Raw genomic sequence first — 21,414 nt, 5'->3', positions numbered from 1 at the left:
CTCTTTTGAAGAAGCACAAAGAAACGGGCAATGTTGAGGACCATAGACGCAATGGTCGGTCAAGGAAACTTACTGCAGCAGATGAAAGACACATCATGCTTACTTCCCTTCACAATCGGAAGATGTCCAGCAGTGCCTTCAGCTCAGAATTGGCAGAAAACAGTGTGACCCTGGTACACCCATCTACTGTCCAGAGACGTCTGGTCAGAAGTGGCCTTCATGGAAAACTTACGGCGAAAAACATGGAAACAAGGCCAAGCGACTCAACTATGCATGAAAACGCAGGACCTGGGGGTTAGAAAAATGGCACCAGGTGCTCTGGCTCAAAATTTGAGATATTTGCAATATTTGATATTTGAGGCAGTTTGTTCGCCGAATGGCTGGAGAGCGGTACACAAATGAGTGTCTGCAGGCAACAGTGAAGCATGGTGGATGATCTCAACATCATCGAGTCTGTCTGGGATCACATGAAGAGAGAGAAGCAACTGAGGCTGCCTAAATCCACAGAAGAACTGTGGTTAGTTCTCCAAGATGTTTGGGCCAACCTACCTGATGAGTTCCTTCACAGACTATGAAAGTGTACCTAAAAGAATTTATGTTGTTTTGAAGGCAAAGGTTGGTCACACCAAATATTGATTTGATGTAGATTTTTCTTCTGTTCAGTCACTTTGCATTTTATTAATTGATAAATATAATCTATTAACATGTCTATTTTTGAAAGCATTCTTACTTTACAGCATTTTTTCACACCTGCCTAAAACGTTTGCACAGTACTGTACTTCATTAGTTTAATTCAGCAATTAAGATCAGAGATGGAATGAAAAGCAAAAATAGGACTGTATCTGCATACCTGTGAAATTAAGCATGTTGTCTTTATGGGATCCCATTACAGTGTACTGAGTCATATCTGGGGTCAGTAGTGTTCATTACAGCCTCCCAGTAGCTCCCTGTGAGAGGGAGAGATTTGTGACTTCATACCTTTTATTACTTCCAGCTTCCTGTTGAACTGTGGATTAAAATGAGGAACCACAGCTATCAAATGTAGACAAGTCAATACTGGCCTTTTGCGTAACACAATAACCGTGACAGATTACAGATTAAAAAACCAAAAACCAATATATATAAATCAGTTTATAAATAAAATTGGTTTGTTTTCCATAACTTTTTTTACTTAATTGGTTTGGGGTGCTTACAGTATATGTTTCACCCACAAATCCCCCCACCTACCCACCCACCTATTGAACACACACACACACACACACACACACACACACACACACACACACTCCAGTTTCCACAGAAACTGTTCTTCCGTTTCCTTGTACATGTTGATTGTTTCCTTTCAGTAGCATGAGGTAAGAGGATATCCCAGCAGGGCTGTTTGATGTTCTTTTTATTTTTAATAGAAAATACATCTATAAAATGCCTCAGTGGGAACTGTTTTAGGGTTTTTATTCTCAAACTGGATTGGAAAAAGAGAAAAACAAAAACTGCCAAGGTTTTATTTTTGTTATGGTCAATTGGGTTAGCCATTTAATTTAGCACTGTGTACTCAGATCTTTTCATCATGTTGTCCTTTGAATACTGCTGTTTCCCCACAAGACCCAGAAGAGCTAATATAATTAATCTGCATTACTGCTAAAACCTCCCAGAGCTGGAGACTCACAGACAAATACACACACACAGACAGAGAGAGCTAGAGACTGACACATACCCACACAGTTCATGCTTCTACAACTAACTAACTTGCAGCTGACAAACTAGGAAATTATCATGTCATTTTGCTCCGGGGTGAAATTTGCTCCCTTGTTTTCTAAAAAGTTGAATAGGCAAAACTTGCAATGTCAAAGATAAAAGGATATATTTTTATTGTATTTATAAATTATTATTTTTTTCTTGTATGTACCACAAAGTAAACACTGTTTGGTACAATTAGTTGCCATTCATTGTTTTGTTTTTTTAAACTAAATTGAGGAGCAAATGTTGGAAATGGCAAAATAAAAGAAATCAAATAAATCAAATTGCTTTGAAAGGGCTGCCTGAGAAGAGTCTTCTTCCTCACTGCAGGAGACAGCAGCTGCAATGTGGTGTTGCCTGCTGGTCTCCACAAAAAAACAGTGTGAAGTCAGGGCTGTGCGGAGGGGCCAGAGGCATCTGAACCCACAGCCCTCCTCAGGAGTGACTCAGCTGTCAGGACTGCAGTAGTCAGCACTAACTGCTAGGCTGTGGTTAAACCTCCTATTGTCGGTGAGCCCTTTCACACTTTGATGGGGAGATGTTGAAGCTATAAATTGAATCTTGTTTAACTTTTCTTTGGATGCCCTGATCCTACTTCCAGTAAGTCTTTTTTTTTTCCCTCAAGCCTAGACACGCTTGCCAAATTTGATCTTAACGGCTAGACTCAGCTTATTTTCCAGGATCAGTTTATTATGATCTCCAAAGCATGAAGATTTAATTATTCCCTCCATGCCTCTCAGACGACTGCAGAGTTTTCTACAGGGCGAACCAGGACCAAGTGCTTTACGCTTTGCCGGACTTGGCTCTGAGTCTCTGAGCAGCCAGCTCATTCAGCGAAGGTGTTTGTTTTGTAAGGATCAGCTTCTGAACTGGGTTTCAGCGTCGCGTGGAGGCGGGCGGTTTGGCTCGCTATAGTGTTCTTATCAAATACAGAGTGTGTCACCCGCAGAAGGTTGCTCTCAGTGTTGGTGGAGCAAAGTCATCACTGCTCGGCCACTTACACTACCCTACGTCACTCTCAGTGCAAGGCTATACACACACATGGAAAACTGTCCTGTAATTGAATCACACCCTTTCTAGTTTCTGTGCCTCAGATCACTTCATCCCCCCAGTGATCAGACCATCTTTGTCAAATGGGGGACATGTGCCTCGTCATAGCGTACCTTAATGCTTATTTGTTTTTGTTTTTAATTTGAAAGAAGCCAGTTTTCACACATCTCGGGATGTAAATTTCAAATTAGTAACCCTTTAACACGAAGAATTCAAGCATGGATGGGCTTTTGTGTCTGATATGCAATGGAAATCTCGGGAAGCTAAAAGACTGGAGGCGTGGGGCATTTGATTCTACCTCAGCCTCCTCTTTGAAGAAAGCTCTTTTTTTCTCTGTTTTTCCCTGAACATGACTCACTCCTGGATCTCAACGATATAAGAGAAGAAATCAAACCTTATGACCAATGAATCCTTTATGCTCCTCGCCAGTAAAGCTCATAAAGAGAGTATAACCTCTCCACAGAATTTCACAGAACATGCTAAGGGGATGCTGAGCAGCTGATCTGGAAGAAGAAAAGAAAAATACAGTGACTGATCCTAAATCTTGGAGGTTGCTTTAAATCCAGACTAGCCTAGGGTCTGATTTTGCTCCGGAGCTGCAAGGGGATGGTGCACGATTACCTGAGCACTGACCATCTGGGGGATCCATGGATTCTTACCCACCAGCACCCTCTTGTGTGTGAGCATAAATCTGAGAATATGAACAAGGTGGGCGTCTGTCCTCGGGCTGACATGAAAGCCCTGCTTTTTTGCATTTGCAGGATCACACATTGTGAAAACAGGTGGACGGACTTGACGGCGCACATGTTTTGGAGGGGCACGTGTGGGTTGTTTTCTTCTCTCCTGAACTGGTGCGGGGGCTGTAGTGGTGAGTCAGGTTGAATAATAATTGGCTATTCCTTAAACAGAGGATATAATAACTGGGTGAGTTCAGCTAGAAACATTAAAAACTATAATTAAAAAATGGTGTGTTCTGTGAGTGTAGGAAGTAAGTGTAATGATACACTGATATGCTTCTGCTTGCTTCCTTCCCTGCCTGTTTCTCCTGGTCTCAGGTGAGATGAAGTGGTCACAGTGGAGAGACCCACACTTTGAGACCTCTAAAGAGTGCCAGTCCACTGGTTCCTGAGTGATGCAGTGTGCAGCAGCTGAGACCACGAAACAGCAGAGTTTGCATGTCCTCAAGCTGTTGGTTTTTAAGCAGGCTATAGCCTAGATACCTTTGCACACAAAGTTGTCCACTCCTTTCAGCAGAGATAGGAATGCATGCTTACAGGGGCCAACAATCACTTTGTTTTCGGCCTTCCAGATTTCAGTGTAGTTTTTCCTGGCCTGTAAAGCCCTGATGTTGCTCTTCAGATAGGAAGTGAGAGAACTTTTCAAACCTGTTGCTGCTGTTCTCCAAGTCTCTCCTGAAGTGGGAGGCCATGAGTCACCAGGTACTTTTTTTTTCCGGGAAGACCTTTTACAATAATGAAGCCCAGCAGGAGACCACCAAGTCTGAAGCTCTCCTGCTGCCTCATGGGCCTCTCAGGGTACAAATTAAGGCAAGGGGATCTGGTTTGAAGTATAGTTGTGCTTTCAAAAGATGCCATGGAATTGAGTGCCGTCACAAAATAACCGAATTGACAAGCATTTCCTGAAGAATGCAGACCTTCTCGAGTGCCCTGACCGCTAGAATAGGGGCATCAGGAAACAGAGGAGGTTGTGCAGCCCACCCAGCTAATACAGGGATTTGTAAACTGATCCATACACCTCACACCGTGCTTCCCAGAAAGATCCGGTTTAATTGGCGATTATTATTTTTTTTACCATGTCCTGTTGAGGCACGCTGCAAGCCTTTCCTGTCCTCCAGTGTTACAGTGTCCTTTCCCATGTAAGGATCCTGCGATGGCCAGTGATGATATTGAAAGACCTCTGTTGTGGTCTCAAGGCTTACTGACATGCCAGCCCCCTCGGGATGAGGCCAGGGATGCAGTTTAATGGATATTGAAAGATAGAAGAACGGCATTCATCTGGACACACACATGGAGACTAATGTAGGAAGCCTTTAGAAAAATATATTACAGATGGACCACAGGGAACAAGGGCTTGACATCTCTGCCACCCGTCCCCACAGGAATAGATGATATTGTATATTTAGAATTAGTGCTACTGCATGAGTCCTACTTGTCTCTTCCATTTGCTCAGTACAATTGCATAGCCAGCAACTGTCATAGAATATTGCATCACAGTGCAGTGATACTGCATAGCAACTGCATCACTGGGAAGTTGAAAAGGGTCCATACAGGTACAGCGCAGGGTTATACAACACTGACAGATCTGTGAGGGAAACCCCCAGGTTGTGCTTTATCGTGGGATTAGATTTGCTTACATCAGCTTTTCAAACCTCTTTAGCACTTTTCTTGTGTACATAAAATAAAATAGAAAACACACAGCCCATAACTGCTGATCCACATCCAGGCAAGCAGATAGCTTGCAAAAGTGTGTGCTTTTTAAACAGAGAGAGATCTGTGCAGATTTTAGCAGTGGACCACAAAATGTGCATACTCACCATTTCCAGCTTCTTCATTGGATGGATAACCTTTGACCCTTGGGTGCTGTCTCATGGCTGTGAAGTGTGTAGGGAGTGCGTGCTTTGAAAAGGGATGGTTTTGGGAAGAGTGAAGTTGAAGAACACTATAGAGGGATGAGTAATCAGCTAGGCTTGTGAGAACCAGTACCAGGGCCATCTGTGGTTAAATCTGAGAGCATCGCTACATTCCTTTGTGCTTTCCCATCAGCCACCCACCCCCCCCACATGCACACTTCCAACCCCCCTCCTCCATATCGTGCCCCCAAGGGCTCTGCACATTCCCATGGCCTCATCAATAATGGAGACACAAGCAAAACCACAGCCAACGGACTAGCATTCCTCAGCTTTCTGAGCAGAAACATAAGCCCAGAGCCTGCAAGAGGGAGCCAAACTTTGAAAAACAATAGTCTCTTTCATGGCCGTTCATTGGTGGAAGCCTGGAGCCGAGGAGCTGTGGAGCCGGAAGTCAGTGATGGCCTTGAGCACCTGATGAATCACAGTATTAAATATCTCTTTTATCAGCACGGGCTGAAAGAGCAAGTCCCATTGAGATAGCATTCGAGTGCAAAGTTTACCTTTTAACAGGGAATAAAAAACAGATATGTGACAATAAAGCAGTGGGAAGAAACAGATCAGACAGATGTGGGTGGACTGCGGGCTGCATTTTGGGGTTTGTATTTGTTTTGATGGGTGGTATAAATCATTAAAGGTCACATTAATGTAATATTTTTGCACCACTCATTGCATAGGGTCCCGTGTGCAGTCACTGGTTTGTGAAATGCTTCAGAAATGTAGTTTGTACATTTCCAATAGTAGGAAATACGCTCAGCAAATCTGTTGTATTTTTAACATAGAGCTGCCATTACATTCCCTCTCCTCCAATCACAAATTGTCATCATCGACAACTGTTTTACAAATCTGTTGAGCTCACTATTACTCACCAAAAATGTTTTCCTGTTATTTCTATTTCCCCCTGATACCGAAAATAGAAAATTGTCCCATGCCGAGTCACATCCCTTAGTATTTGCATTATTTGGCTGCCAAAGCTGGCAAAAAAAATTCTCAAGCACATGTGAAGATCTTTTAATCCTGTCTGTGAAATAGTCTACCTGTTTCTAAAGTATGATATTATAAGTGACTTTAATGGTGAATAGGAAATAATAGGAGCCAGTATCTCTGGAAGTGTTGAATCAGATTATTGCAGAAGCCTCCCTTATGCAAATTTATCCTGGTAAATTGTCCATAGGATTGTTATACTTTTAACATGGTTTTACTGTAGTTTTACCATAGTTTTGCAGTGGTTTCATATAGGTAAGTATACAAGTAAGCTGTGGTGCACTACAGTAAAAACGCCTTACAAAAATGTATCATGGCATATCATGGTATTCCCATGGTTATGTGTATCAAAGGATAGTGCAAGCATATTAAACCTAGAGGACCCAATGTTAAACTGTGATAAAACCACAGTCACATTTTTTTTAAAGTGCAACAATCTTTGGAAAATTTGCACAAGGGCTACAAAGATGAGTACAGAGATGAGCAGAGTGTCAATTGCACACAATCGGGACAATACCAAAACTTAGCAAATTGAGGACCAAAAAACACTGGCCAAAATGGTTTAATAGAGGTATGCAAAAAAATATCAAGAGAAAGAAAATGTTGTATAGCGCATACAAAAGGAATGGTGACGAAAAAAAATACGTAGAATATGTTGAGCTGCAAAGAGATCTTAAGAAAGGGATCAGAAAAGCAAAGAGGGAAATAGAAAGAAACATAGCTCTTGGAGCTAAAACCAATGCATAGAGCTTTTTTCAATATTACAACAGCAAGCGGTCAATAAAAGAGGAAGTGAAACAGATAAAGGGCAAAAATGGATGTATCTTGGAAAACGAACAAGATGTGGTAAATGTTCTAAATGAGTATTTCACAGAGGTTTTTACAAAAGAAAAAACAGATGACATGCCACAGGTTTACAGTCAGTCCAGTCAAACCCTAAGAGAGATCAGGATAAATGAGGAGGAGGTACTAAAGGGACAAGCAGAATTAAAAACAAACAAATCACCTGGGCCAGATGGGATATTTCCAACAGTACTTAATGAAATGAGGGAAATTATGTATAGGCCGCTAACTCAAATATTCCAAATGACACTTAGAACAGGGGATGTGCCAACTGACTGGAAGACAGCAAATGTCATACCAATCCACAAGAAAGGGGACAAAACTGAGCCAGGAAATTACAGACCAATCAGTCTCACCTGCATCACCTGTAAAATGTTGGAAAAAATGATTAGACAGAAAATAGAGGAGCATCTTAATGAAAACCATATTCTTGGAGATAGTCAGCATGGGTTTAGATGAGACAGATCATGTCTTACTAATTTATTAGAATTTTTTGAACATGCAACTGCAGCTGTAGATCACGTGAAAGCATATGATCTGATATACTTAGATTTCCAAAAAGCTTTTGATAAGGTTCCACACCAAAGACTGATCCTCAAATTGGAAGCTGTAGCATTCAGGGTAATGTAAGTAGATGGATTATGAACTGGTTGATGTATAGGAAACAGGGTGTCGATTAGAGGAGTCGCTTCTAACTGGAGTGAGGTTGTTAGTGAAGTTCCACAGGGATCAGTATTAGGGCCTTTGCTTTTTCTAATCTATATTAATGATCTGGACTCTGGGATAGTTAGCAAACTTGTCAAATTTGCAGATGATACTAAAATAGGTGTCTCAGCAGATACAATCTTGGCAGCACAGGCTATTCAGAGGGACTTAGATAATATTCAGTTATGGGCCGACACCTGGCAGATGAAATTCAATGTGGACAAGTGCAAGGTAATACACGCAGGTAACAAAAATGTCCACAATAATTACACTATGGGAGGAATAGAACTAGATGAAGTAACGCATGAGAAAGACCTAGGAGTCTATGTGGACTCCTCACTTTCTCCATCCAAACAATGTGGGGAAGCAATAAAAAAGGCAAACAGAATGCTAGGGTATATTGTCAAAAGTGTAGAATTTAAAACAAGGGCAGTAATGTTCAGACTGTACAATGCACTAGTTAGAGCTCATCTGGATACTGTGTACAGTTCTGGGCTCCACACTTCAAGAAAGATATCGCTGCTCTAGAGGCAGTTCAGAGGAGAGCAACCAGACTTATTCCAGGTCTGAAGGGAATGTCCTACTGAGAGACTGAGGGAACTGAACCTTTTCACCCTGGAACAGAGGAGACTACGTGGAGACTTGATCCAAGTCTTCAAAATCATGAAAGGCATCGACCACATCAAACCAGAGGAGCTTTTCCAGATCAGCAGGGACACACGCACCCGGGGACACAAATGGAAATTGGGCTTCAAGGCATTCAAAACAGAAAACAGGAGACACTTCTTCACACAGAGAATAGTCACAATCTGGATTAAACTACCCAGCGATGTGGTAGAAGCTGAAAGTTTGGGAACATTTAAAAATAGACTGGAAAGGATCCTTGGATCACTTAGATATTAATGGACACCAAACGAGAACGATGGGTCGAATGGCCTCCTCTCCTTTGTAAACTTTCTTATGTTCTTATGTTCTAATATTTATCGGTTCTAGTGCCTGATAGTGGTATTTGGCACCATTATGCCAGTTGTGTTAAAGACAGAAAATGGGTGGCACTTTTTATAAAATGCTAATTGGTCCTCTGGTACAAAGTTCCCAGACACATCTGGAAGCAGCAACCAAACACCAAACAAAAAAGACTGGCCAGATAGCTACCCCTCTCTCTCTCTCATGTAACTTCTCTTAGATTTTTACATTCTTAATTGAATGGTATCAATAATGATTCAAGGACAGTGTGAGCTCTGACCTGCAAATATAGCCCACATTGATAGGCAGTGTCTTTAACGTGAACTTTATCTTATTTAAGGGATTTGGAAAGACTATAGTTTTGGCAGCATTCCTGCCAGTGAGACTGATGCTGATGAGATTAATTTCACTTGAACCCTGGGCGCCACAGCAAGGAGGCATGTATAGTCTGTGGACTGTGGAGTCACGTCTCCCCTACTAAGCCTCGGCTGTGTACTGAGTGCTGGAGTGAGGAGAGAAGGTTTTTGTTTGGCAACTTCTTTTATCCAGGTGTGTGAGCTCCCCCTACTGGCTGTTGTTACTTTTTATTGTGCTTTTCCGTCAAGTCGCACTGTGCTGGCTTGCAGTTAACAAAATACATAAAGACATCCATTACTTGTATCTTTCAGAGTAGTATTTTGTAAACAGAACATTTCTCTAAGGACCTTGATATGTCTGTAGTCGCCCACAGTGTTGCAGAAATGTCAGAATGACCTTTAAAGGGAGCAAAATCTTATTTATTTAAAGTAGGACACTTAAGGAGAAGGAGCTGGATGGCTCAGTCCCCCTGGCAGGATTTGTGACACTTCAGCATTTTGTTCAGTCCAAAATCCTGCCTACTGAACTTAAAAAAAGGGGAACAAAAATCAATAAAGTGAAACAGCCTGTCATAAACATTATAAATAGTTAATTAAAAAGCTGTGGTGTGCACCGTAGGTTTGTCACATAGCTTAGTTTCTATTTTTTTTTTTATTAAATTGTTTTGGTAAAGCTGTCTGAGCACGCCCACCCCCTCTCCCCATCTGGGAATCTAAAACTTCCTCACTTCACAGAGATATCTCCTCACGACAAACTTAATCAGAAATGGCTTTTATGTTAGACAGAGGGCTGCCCATGGGCTCATGGTCTATTGCTACAAGCAGACCGCAGTCCTTGCTGTGTGGTGAAGAGGGCGAAACATCATGGCAGTCCTTCCTCATGTGTGTGTCACAGCTGATACCACCTCCCAGGAAGCCACAAACCCAGCACAAGTGCCCAGGCGCAGAATGTGGAATCTAGTATTAAGTCAACAAAAGCTATTGCTTCAGAAAATGACTGCTTTCAAAGAGAAGTAAATGTAAAAGTAAACCTTTATTTTCATACTGGCCTCACTCTGCACATACATAGGGAGAGCCAGGAATCTTTCTCATGTATTTTATAGACAAGTGTTTTAAAAGCCCAGTGAGCAGCATTTGCTTTAGTATGAACTCTGTGTTTTAATCTTGGGGATAACTGTTGCACGGAAGAAGCGTCTCCCATCTCACAGCAGGCCCTTGGGGGAACTCCAGGACTCCTAGAGAACAGGAATCCACTTCTCAAGGAAGATCTGGAATAGTTGGGTTGTGTCTGCCTGTATCTTGAGTTTTTTGTTTTGTTTTTGGATTTATCCAACTCAAAGGTTGTTAAAGAGGTATCTATAAGGGTTAAACGGACAGACTTGGCTGTTCTATAGGTCCTCTTGAGTCTCAGTGTCTGCAGCTTGTGTGGAGAATTGATGGTTTTATGCCCAGTTTCATGCATTTTAATAATGTATTTGATTTTGTATGGGGTGTGTGTTACAGGGAGCAGGAGACAGCTTCATCGGAGCCTTGGCCTTTTACATGGCACATTATCCCACAGTGCCTCTGGAGGAAATGGCCAGGAGAGCCAATCTGGTTGCAGCAGTGAGCGTGCAGAGCACAGGCACTCAGACGTCTTACCCCTTCAGAAAGGACCTGCCTGCAGAGCTCTTCTAGACCTGAGACACACACATATATGGTGGGCACTCCTTGACTTCGACCATGTTTAGTTTCCATTCATCCATAACTCAACACAGACCGTAACAGAGATGAATCCTGATCACACACACCCCTATGTCTATATACAGCAACCCATGAGCACCACCAAACTTTAATACAGACACACAAACTTGTAAATATTCTTACTGTCATACATCATGCATCATCAATGGTAATTCATCCACAAGATAATCACAATCCCCATACTGTACTGCAAACCTCTTCTCTTCCCTCGCTCCTTAATTAATCCATGAGGGGGTTTTTCCAAGAAAGCTGTGTTTGTGTAAAACAAGATTAATCGTTTCTCAAGTAACTGTAACTGTGTGCTGGTTAATAACAGTGCAAGCCATTTCTTTTCAAACACCAATGTCTTACAAAACCTACCTGGATATTACCACCTCACTTTTACAAAGGGAATTAGAGAGCTGCTGTGTTGATGTAAGGCAGGAGTGACTGTTCCTTTTGTCAACACCCTGCTGGGTGTTAAACCCACACATATAACACAGTCTGTCATCCTCACAGGTGTATGAAAGCACTGGGACAAAGCAACATGTTATTAGTCTTTTCTGCAGTACACATTGAGTACTTAACTAAAATTGGGGGAAAAAGAGGGCAAGGCAAGGGGAAAGAACTAAGTAATAAGTTAGTATGTTCAAGAAGAATGCCTATCAACGGAAGATTATATAAAAGGATTTTGTTATTAAACGGTAATTAATTCAAGTGGGCAGAGAGCAATGTGTTTAAATAAAGACCGTGACATTGCATTTGTTTCTGTTTGAAGAGTTATGAACTACAATAAAGGCAAAATGTAAAATGAAACTGAGGTTAGAGGTTTTGATTTTATTTTCCCAAATGCATAATCTGATGGGAAATCCTATAAGATGCTCTTTTAAAGTGCTGTCCAAATACCAGTACTGTCTTGGATAGCCTGTGGTAGAAAGAGATGTTAACACCAAAACTCATCTGTAGGGTCAGTTACACAAAACAAAGAGACTCATAAATGTGGACAGGACCAGTAGGGGTGTATTATTGAAATTACATATTTATATCGTAACATACATTTCATCATCAGACTTCTGTTTTGTCATCAATACTGGCATTTTTGCAATCCAAACATCAGGAAATAGTTTCACAGCAGTTAGTCACTATAATCTCCCTGGTAGTTTGCTGTGATAGTATAGTGGTTAGTACTTTGTGTTGTGGCCACAACAACCCTGGTTCGAATCCGGGTCATGGCAGGAGACCAAACGAACACGATGGTCAAATGGCCTCCTCTTGTTTGCAAACTTTCTTATGTTCTTAACGAAGGGGGCAAATGCAGGACGTTGAACATCAGTCTCAACCTCCCACGGTCCGTCTGCACTGGGGCTCTTATCGCACTAGCTGTTCCTCAGTGAGGGAATCATTATATTTAACAGGATGGTTTACACACTACCATGTTAGTATGATTTCTGACTCCTATGAAACAAACAATAATAATAATTTAAGGATCCCCTTGAACAAATACATATAAACATTTGACTGCCACAGTAAAAGTTCTTTAGGGGGGCAGAGCAAAATCAACACACCCCCAGTCTAAATTATAATATTTATTACACACTGACACACTCCAGCCCTAATGAAACCAACTTGATGTTTATTTGCTACTATCACAATGTTTGTTCTACCCCAAGATACCTGAATTAATGACAGATTTGAGATTGCACACAACTGTGTAATCAACAATGTGTGTAACAGAACTTTAACTACTGAAACAAGGGAATGATTAATTACACCATTTCATCACCTTGGCTTATGTCAATATACACTAACAGAAATTGTTTCAAAATAACATCTTAAGAAAGACTATTGTTATTTTTCTCTTTGTCCTTTTTGGGAAAATGACTTTTCACTACGTGAGGTTACAGATGCTGATGTGGGTGAATGTGTACAAAATCACCAATGGATACGAGCATAAAAAAACAACAAACATTACTTTTCTTATGCAAGTAGGGATATGAGCAATTTCGGAAATTCCCGCAGTAATTTAATTTCTGGATTTTGGATCAGAGTGCTGGATGTAAATAAACTAGATTCATATTGATCCTGAAATGACACGTGCATTGTCCAGATCATTTATTTTGCAAGGACCCCCCTCCCCTTCACATATCCCACCCCAGTCTTGCATTCTCTTCATCGATAACTGGTCTGCTATCCACAAATTTATGTCCCCATTTCAAAGAAAACTCTTCACTTCTTCGATTAACTGGGGGCACACTGCAGTAGATGGGAGTGAAAAGAGCAACGATCACCAGTTAGCCTCTCTGGATATAAATATCTGAATGTCTTTTGTCTAGATCCATGCTGGATTGAGTCAAGTCCACCTAGACAGGCGTTTCCTTTTTCCACCAATCTTTAAATGGATCGAATCTTCTTCTTCTCAAAGAAAAGGACGTGCTTGTTCACTGCAAAGATAGTAAATCAAAACTCGTCAGATTACATCCCTTTCAAGCCAGTATCATACAGAAAGACATCACATCCATTTGCACTGCACATGGCTTGCATTAACACTCACCTTGCTGTGCATTTTCATTTTCCATATGCTGAATACATACACCCATCATCTAAATAAAATGCAACTGATTTTCCGTTTCCACTAATAGTGCTGTACTGTACTGCTGTTGAGGTTTACTTAAATAATGAAGGATCAATCGGCCCAAAAGCCCAACACAGTGTATTGCAATGGAATAGCCAGATCTAGCCCCAGCCCTCACCTATGGGGTCGTGTTTACGCAACACTAGTTTCTCACGCAGCCGGTTCCTCTTGGTATTGAAACTGAACCCAGTCCCAGCAGCACTCAGCATCTGAACCAGGACTGTCCTGAAATGCACAGCAGCAGCAGTTCTCATTAATGCATCAAACACACACACACACGGATGTCCATATTGTGCCCAGTGTTGTAGTGACCTAGGCAAAGCGGAGTTCCTTTCCACATGCAGTTTTACTTCAAGGTGTCATCGCCAGTGTATCTAACAATGGGTGCAACTGCAATATAGTGAACAGCTACAGGCCTTTACTGTGGGATGCAAAATTTTGTCTGAGCAACCCCCCCCCCCCCCCTCCACATACACACACACAACAAACATAATAGTCATACTTACTTGGATTTGGCCTTGGCCACTGTGTTCCACATGAAACAAAAAGGGGGAAAAGGTCATTAGCAATCATGTCTGACTTGAGATACACCTCTGTCGATGTGTTGCAGTCTTTTTCCCTTCAGGTGCATTATTGTAACCATCACTTTAAACCTCGATCTGGTTGCTAACAATATATAGCATGCAGCTTCTATACAAAAATTAGGTCTCACGTATTGTATAGCTTGGTGGAAATACTTCTGAAGATATCTTTTTGGTGTATTTTAACAATGTCACCGTCAACTTCAGACTTCAGCAGTGCGATCAGAAAAGGCGACGCACTTATTCTGCACATCACTCCGTCACTCCTGAGCCAAATCCACATGCGAGATGACTTAGCCTGCCACTAAAACTCAGCATGTACGTCAATTACCCAAGACGAAAAGGCCATGTCACTCCCACTTAGACCAACAATTCAGTCCCCAAGTGACACAGTCTGACAGAGCTGGGTTTCATTATGGCGTATGTGCTAATCTGTGTCTCAGACTACCAAATCAACACGCTGGACTGCGGTGGGAAAACGACTAATTCTCTCTTGCGGAAAAAGTGCTCGTCTTAACATAAATTGTGCATCAGGTACCATACAGACCTCTGTGGAAAACACGTAGATCAAAACGAATGCTTTCTTGAAGTGTGCTCAGTATGGTTTGTAGTGATCAAACAGACGTGCAAGACAAGTGAGTGTGATCTGAATCTTTACCGCAGCACGCATTTTAATATCTACAGCTGGAATGCACCACAATATGCGAGATGCCTTTCTGTTTGCTAACGTAGAGCAATACGATAGTGAATTATTTTCGAAGACAGAGCATGCTTCGTATAGAAAAGCTTGTTTTGCTGTACTTACAATTCGCGGCTGTGAGGAACATTTTGAAAGACGAGGCTTCAGTGTCACATTGACGCACACGAGCCCGGCGCTGCAACACTTCCGGGTTCAGGCAGCACGTGTTTCCGGCGCACTGTTCCTGATGGAGCTGCGGGCTGTTCCCAGCGCGTAACACATCATTACAACAACAACGACAATAATGATTATAACTGTTGTTTTAAATGATGTAGGTATACCAACCAGTTACTATAAATAACCAAGTGAGCATTTGTAAGCACTGTGTTCAAAGTTGTTGCAGTGGAGCTGTAAATATTTTATATATACAGCAAAGCATGGAAAAATGCATTTTGGTTTAGAAATATAAAGTCAGTTTGTCATGTCTCTGTAAATTCTACCTTGATTGTACCAACTGAGATTGTAATCTCTACCCATGTATGCTGGAGTAGATTTAGACTTTTCAGCTTCAACCACATCGCTGTGGAGTTTGTGGCAGATTGTGACTATTCTCTGTGTGAAGAAGTGTCTCCTGTTTTCCGTCTTGAATGCCTTGAAGCCCAATTTCCATTTGTGTCCCCGGGTGCGTGTGTCCCTGCTGATCTGGAAAAGCTCCTCTGGTTTGATGTGGTCGATGCCCTTCATGATTTTGAAGACTTGGATCAAGTCCCCACGTAGTCTCCTCTGTTCCAGGGTGAAAAGGTTCAGTTCCTCTGTCTCTCAGTAGGACTTTCCCTTCAGACCTGGAATAAGTCTGGTTGCTCTCCTCTGAACTGCCTCTAGAGCAGCGATATCTTTCTTGAAGTGTGGAGCCCAGAACTGTCCACAGTATCCAGATGATCTCTAACTAGTGCATTGTACAGTCTGAACATCACTGCTCTTGTTCTCAATTCTACACTTTTGACAATATACCCTAGCATTCTGTTTGCCTTTTTTATTGCTTCCCCACATTGTTTGAATGGAGAAAGTGAGGAGTCCACATAGACTCCTAGGTCTTTCTCATGCGTTACTTCATCTAGTTCTATTCCTCCCATAGTGTAATTATAGTGGACATTTTTGTTACCTGCATGTAATGCCTTGCACTTGTCCACATTGAATTTCATCTGCCAGGTGTCGGCCCACAACTGAATATTATCCAATAGGATGTTACGTATTAATATGGATGTCCTATATAGAGCTGGTGTTCAGTTAGTCAGTGAGTTGATTGCTCGCAGATTCCCTGTTCAATGTCTCTGTACACACTCTGGACTGGGGCAAGAGCGGCACTGTGTACTGTCAAAAACACAGGTATTCGGTTTTCCTGATTTCTATAAATAAACAGCTAAAATGTGCATCATTTTGTCATGTGGACATATGTCAACCTTGCCTCTAAAATATAAAAGTGCATACACATGACCAGGGGTGCACGGTGCCATAGCTTGTGTTGACCTAGAAACTGCTACATCAGGGGTGGAAACAGATGATTTCCAATGCAGACGCATATTTCTAGCAGCGCACACATCGAGACTTGTGCATCCTCCCCCGTTTCAATTACAGACTCACCGACACAGATCTGTGATTGACCAGCACCAGAAACCGTGTCTAGTTTCCATATATAATGTTGGTTGATATGGGATTTTTCGCTGGTGATATGTGTTTGTGATTGTGAACCAAAGATATGTTTGATTCCAAATCTGCCTGATTTCATGGAGATTTTGAGCTATGTTTTTTGACTTCAAAATGACTCAGAATCGCGCATTTCAGGTCTGCAGCTGTCAAAATCTTCAGGGGGAGGACCCCCAGACCCCCCACCCTCAATTATTCAATCATCTTTGCCCTCATTCTTCAACACTAATTTTGTGGAGTGCACAGTGGGAAAGGGGGAATGGTAAATACTTGAATCTAATAAGACACAACATTTTTTAAAGTTTCTATTATGTTTATCTATATGACTACAATAATCTTTAACGAATTAAAATGTAAGTGGTCTGAACCCGTTTTAATACTAATATATACATTTATTTTATTATGTACATTTCATAACCCCCCTCCCCCATGTCTGGACCTTGGCTATACCTTGACAAATAAATTTGGACCCTGACACAAAATAATCGACTACCCCTGCTATACATCAACCAGTTCATAATCCATCTACTTACATTACCATGAATACCTACAGCTTCCACTTTTAGGATCAGTCTTTGGTGTGGAACCTTATCAAAAGCTTTCTGAAAATCTAGTAAATACATACAGCTGGGGTCAAACTAATATTCATATGTTTGCTTTTCTGCTTCCATCACCATATGTAGGAGAGTCTGCAGCACTTAAAACCTGAAACAGAACAGAATGCTATTTAAACGAGTGCCAGGATTCTAACCACCATCCCAGGCCCACACCTACCTGAGATACACTGCCCACAACCCTGCACACTTCCACACACTATCTCCAAGCATAATTAATTGATAGTTTCCAGCTATTGAAGTTTCTCAATCTTTCTGCCCCAAATGACAGGCCCCTTAGAACAAAGAATTTGAAAACTCAAGGGAGTGGGGTCCCCTACAATAGCCCTGTAACACCAGCACCTACGGGCACTAAAATCCAGAGAGTTCACAGGTACCCGTTTTGCATATGACCTGGTTTGGCTGGAGTCAGCCCTGAACTGCCCAGCTTTCATTTATATGAAGTTGTGAAAGTCACTGTGACTAGTTTTGAACAGGACCTTCCTGAAATCCTTAAATGTTACACCAGATTTTAATAAAAGATGATAAAAAAAAAGTGCATTTGCCTCATCTCTCATACAGATTCCTTTAGTGAGAATCCTAATAAGGGAAGTGAAAGAATGGAGTATGTGACAAGAGACACAGACAGACAGGACCTCCGAGAGAGGAGAGGAAGTGATACCAGGGAGAGGAAGATGGTCTGTGTGTCCATCCCAGAAATTAGCAGTGGGACCTGCTTCCGCGTCATGTCCAGACAGCTTGCAGGAAGTGGGCAGAGACACTCACGTCATCCCAGATAATTGAGGAGTGGGTTGAACCCAGTGCCACTACTCCTCACTTTTATAAAACTTCCATTTATGAATTCATGGAATGTTACAAAATAAAGCCGGTCTCACACGAATTGTTACTGGCAACTGATTGTTGTAAGAATCCAAGGGTCATTTATTAAAGAATCCAGGTTATGGAGGGTTTGGTTTTGAAACAGTTTCAATCAGAAATGTAATTTTTGTGGTTTCCGCAGAGATAGTGTACGTGGCTGAGTAGAAGTGTATGACTGGGTGTGATAGCTTTGCTTGATTCATGAGAATTTTGGTGTGCATGATTACCCTCTATTGGTTCCCCAGGTAGACAGAGAAAGAGCGGAGAAGGATCGGCCCAGGAGTGTCTGGGCATGGCTAGAGAGCACATGGCCAGGCCAGGTCACAGCAGCAGAAGTTTCAACAGGGTGGCACTTGATGGGTGGATGGGGATAAAAACAACAATAATCTCCTGCACAAATGGCTGGTATAGTTATTTCCCAAACCTTCAAGTGCTATGATTTGTCAATTCAACTGAAGTACACAAAACTACACATTACATTGTGCATGATCCTAGTACAGTTCCAGGTTAAATATTAAAGTGAATGTCAGGAGATGCAAGCCTTTTGTTAAAGTGATAATGAGTTTAACCACAAGCTGTGGGTTTGGGGTTCATCTAGACTGCTTCCCTCTCTAGCATAAAACTAAGACAATTAGTCACATTGCACAACTCATTTTTGTAAAAGATTTGACTCTCTATCACTCATGATTCTACAAACTGCTCTCCTGGATTTAAAGCCCTCTGGTCCCGGTGTGTGTGCTCATTGTATTGAGATTAAATAAAGGATGAATGCACAACGGAAGGAAGGCAGTTGTTGGCACTTTGCACTCCAAGATGCCCAGACTGTGCTGGTGGAGACACAGTGATGTAATTGTATGTGAAAGGACATCCAGCCCGTTCTCTCGAGCTCCCTGATACTGCTCCTGTGACGGCTGTGCAGAAATACAGTGGCTACCACCTCACACAGGCAGAGTGTGTCCGCTGCATCAACTAAGCATTCTCTAAAAATCGAGAATTTAGCACCAATTGAGTTGTTTTTTGATTGCTCTGGTGCTCAGAAAGGGGGTTCATGGCGCATCTTTGATTGGAGGGGGTGGGGGTGCTGTTGAGATTTGCAAACTGGAGTGTGATCCGGGCTTGCATCCCGTAGTCATGGAGACGCAGTGACGACACCTCAGCCCAAATTCCCTGGAAGAGCAGCGGGTCAGAGAGGCACTGGAGGTGGAGGAGCTCAGTGTTATTTTCAGAGCCCGTTATTGTTTCCAGGAAAACGCTCCCCCTGGTTCATGACCTCATGCAAGAGACGTCAAAAGCGAGGCGGCAGTTTCTGGGAAGATTTCACACAGAGGATGCCTGGCTTTCGCTGCCATCTGAATTGCATGTCTATATATGGACTCACCTCTCAATACCTCAGCTGTAACGCTCAGGCCGAGCTGTGTTCGGCTCCGACAGCGGGTCCTGTGAAATGAGCCTGAACAGAAAATCACTTAGCTAACTAAACCTCATTTAGGATAATTTCATTTCAAACTTGTTTTAAATGAAAAGACGATCATTATATACTCAGATTGTTAAAACTACCAGCAGCACCAGTCGCTTGCGTGAGTCTCGATCCGGCCAGGGGAGCCGCGTTGCTGGCGTGTGTCCGGGCTGAGGGCGCTGCTGCGGGCCTGTTGTACATTCAGGTACAGAAAATATCTACGGTTTTAACAAAATACACGGAACAAAACCAGGTTGTGTCTGCACAGGACTAGTGTTTCCGCAGCCTTGGGGAATTTAACAACCTACCCCCTCGCTGTACTTTAATCGGCGACTGACTGGGATCATAGCAAGACCTAGAGTCGAAATAAAACAATGTCAGGACATAAAATGTTAAAGAAACCGCCCGAAAGGTGGAATTGAACCACTCTGTCGCTAGACAGCTACAGGTTTGAAGCCTGCACCCCAGACCACTGAGGATCATCCGGGCATTAAGTTAAAGGAACCCTAGTGCTATATAAGGGCCGATGACATCGTATGCGTTTGGTCTAGGGGAGGTAATATAAAAGTAATTTCAATAATTAATATATAATGAGTGAATAATTAATATATATGTAACATAGATTATGGAAATGAGTCCGTATATCGTAAGAAATTAAATGTGAAATTATAATATTTTTCTTTCTCAACTGCCAGCTGGGAAATATACAAATGAATCAATTCCAATTGGTTGCTTGCTCAGTAGTTAGCGTAGACAATTAACTTTTATTAGACAATGCTTAGAAGGGAAAGCAATGTAAGATATGAAATTGGAAAGTGCAATGTATTAACAATTTCAAACAGCTGGCTTTCGTGCTCTTTTTTTTTTCAAACCCAGAGATTCCGTCCAGATGTTTCTCATAATTCCATAGTCTGTTTTGCTCCTGGAATCTGTTCTTGACGACTTCATTTAACTAACATTTTTTTTCGGCCGACAAAAGCAGTAGTATTTTTTTACCCAGGTCTTTAGCAGTGGATGGATTAAACCCCCCCCAGGACTGGGTTTGTGCCAGGGCTCCTGACCCAGAGACAGGGGACAGGCATCGACTATGTGGAGGGTAGTTTGTTACATGCTCTCCCTGCACTGTGAAGCCCCAATCTAGTCTCTTTGATGTCATTATAATGAATTTGGCCTCTGTGGCCAAGTACTGCTTAATAATGTAAGTATCAAATACAGCAGATTTTTGTTTTCCTTCACTGGAATATTGACTCCAGTATGTTTAAGTTATATATCCTTGGTTTGGATTAATATAGGTCCCCTGAAGTCCTAGTTCCTAAAAAAAATAGTTTCACTTCTTGAATCCTGTACTAAAGCATATCTTGAATATACTCTATATTACTTTGCTTCATGTTGTCTGATGTTCCCAGAACAGAGTGAGCAGGAAATGGTCACCAGCTTTGTTCAGAGTGGGCTGCTGCCAAGGACGATTAGGGGGCTTCGTCTGCGAGTGAAAGCGTCACTGTGAAACTCCGGGGATAGGAAGCCAGTAAGTGAAACCGGGAGGGAGAGATTGAGGGTGGTGATTGTTATGCTAATGCCCTTTTTTCCGAACAGCCAGTCCCTCTCTCAGGTGCTCATAAAAGCTCCTCTTTTGTGAGTTTTTGTACAGGCCCCTGCTATTACATAAACACAGACGCACATCGCCACGCCACTGAGCAGCCCGCTGTCTCTCAGGGGGAACTGAGCTCACACCTCCGGCAGAAGCCCACCTCCCCCTCGTCCCATTCTTTGCCACTGTTATATTTAGCAATCCAGACACTTTCTGCCACGCCGATTATTATTTGACTATTTCTAAATCAGGCTCTGAGGTAAAAAGTGACACGCAGGCCCACCTTCTATCT

General features: G+C 42.1%; 2 protein-coding genes and 1 non-coding gene across 5 annotated transcripts in view; 1 reads left to right on the top strand and 2 right to left on the bottom strand.

The window, feature by feature from the left end:
• rbks (ribokinase) overlaps positions 1-11,826 on the top strand; it is a 40,714-nt gene extending 28,888 nt beyond the window's left edge. For all 3 annotated transcript variants that reach the window (XM_066703224.1, XM_066703204.1, XM_066703215.1), the window contains one exon: positions 10,792-11,826. In XM_066703224.1, the coding sequence (XP_066559321.1) occupies positions 10,792-10,965 (174 nt within the window). In that variant the 3' untranslated portion in view covers positions 10,966-11,826. The remainder of the gene's footprint in view (positions 1-10,791) is intronic.
• A 182-nt stretch (positions 11,827-12,008) lies between these two features.
• Positions 12,009-15,131, bottom strand: mrpl33 (mitochondrial ribosomal protein L33). Its single transcript, XM_066703237.1, has 4 exons — positions 15,029-15,131; positions 14,149-14,167; positions 13,761-13,867; positions 12,009-13,451 (listed from the first exon to the last, which is right to left on the bottom strand). Exons 1-4 carry the CDS (start codon positions 15,048-15,050, stop codon positions 13,402-13,404), a joined length of 198 nt encoding a protein of 65 aa, XP_066559334.1. The 5' UTR covers positions 15,051-15,131; the 3' UTR covers positions 12,009-13,401.
• A 4,805-nt stretch (positions 15,132-19,936) lies between these two features.
• Positions 19,937-20,023, bottom strand: trnastop-uca (transfer RNA opal suppressor (anticodon UCA)). The gene has a single exon. It is a non-coding gene; the product is annotated as a tRNA-Sec (tRNA).
• Positions 20,024-21,414: the final 1,391 nt, after the last annotated feature.

Source organism: Amia ocellicauda, chromosome 1 (genome assembly GCF_036373705.1).
Source record: "Amia ocellicauda isolate fAmiCal2 chromosome 1, fAmiCal2.hap1, whole genome shotgun sequence".
NCBI lineage: Eukaryota > Metazoa > Chordata > Actinopteri > Amiiformes > Amiidae > Amia > Amia ocellicauda.
The sequence above is the reverse complement of the archived record's forward strand: the minus strand, read 5'-3'. Positions and strand labels throughout refer to the sequence as shown.

Coding starts and splice junctions, on each gene's coding strand:
- mrpl33 (XM_066703237.1), bottom strand. CDS start 15,050: ATGTTCCTCACAGCCGCGAATT. Junction 13,452..13,760: donor GCGTAAACACGACCCCATAG/GTGAGGGCTGGG, acceptor CTATCTTTGCAG/TGAACAAGCACGTCCTTTTC.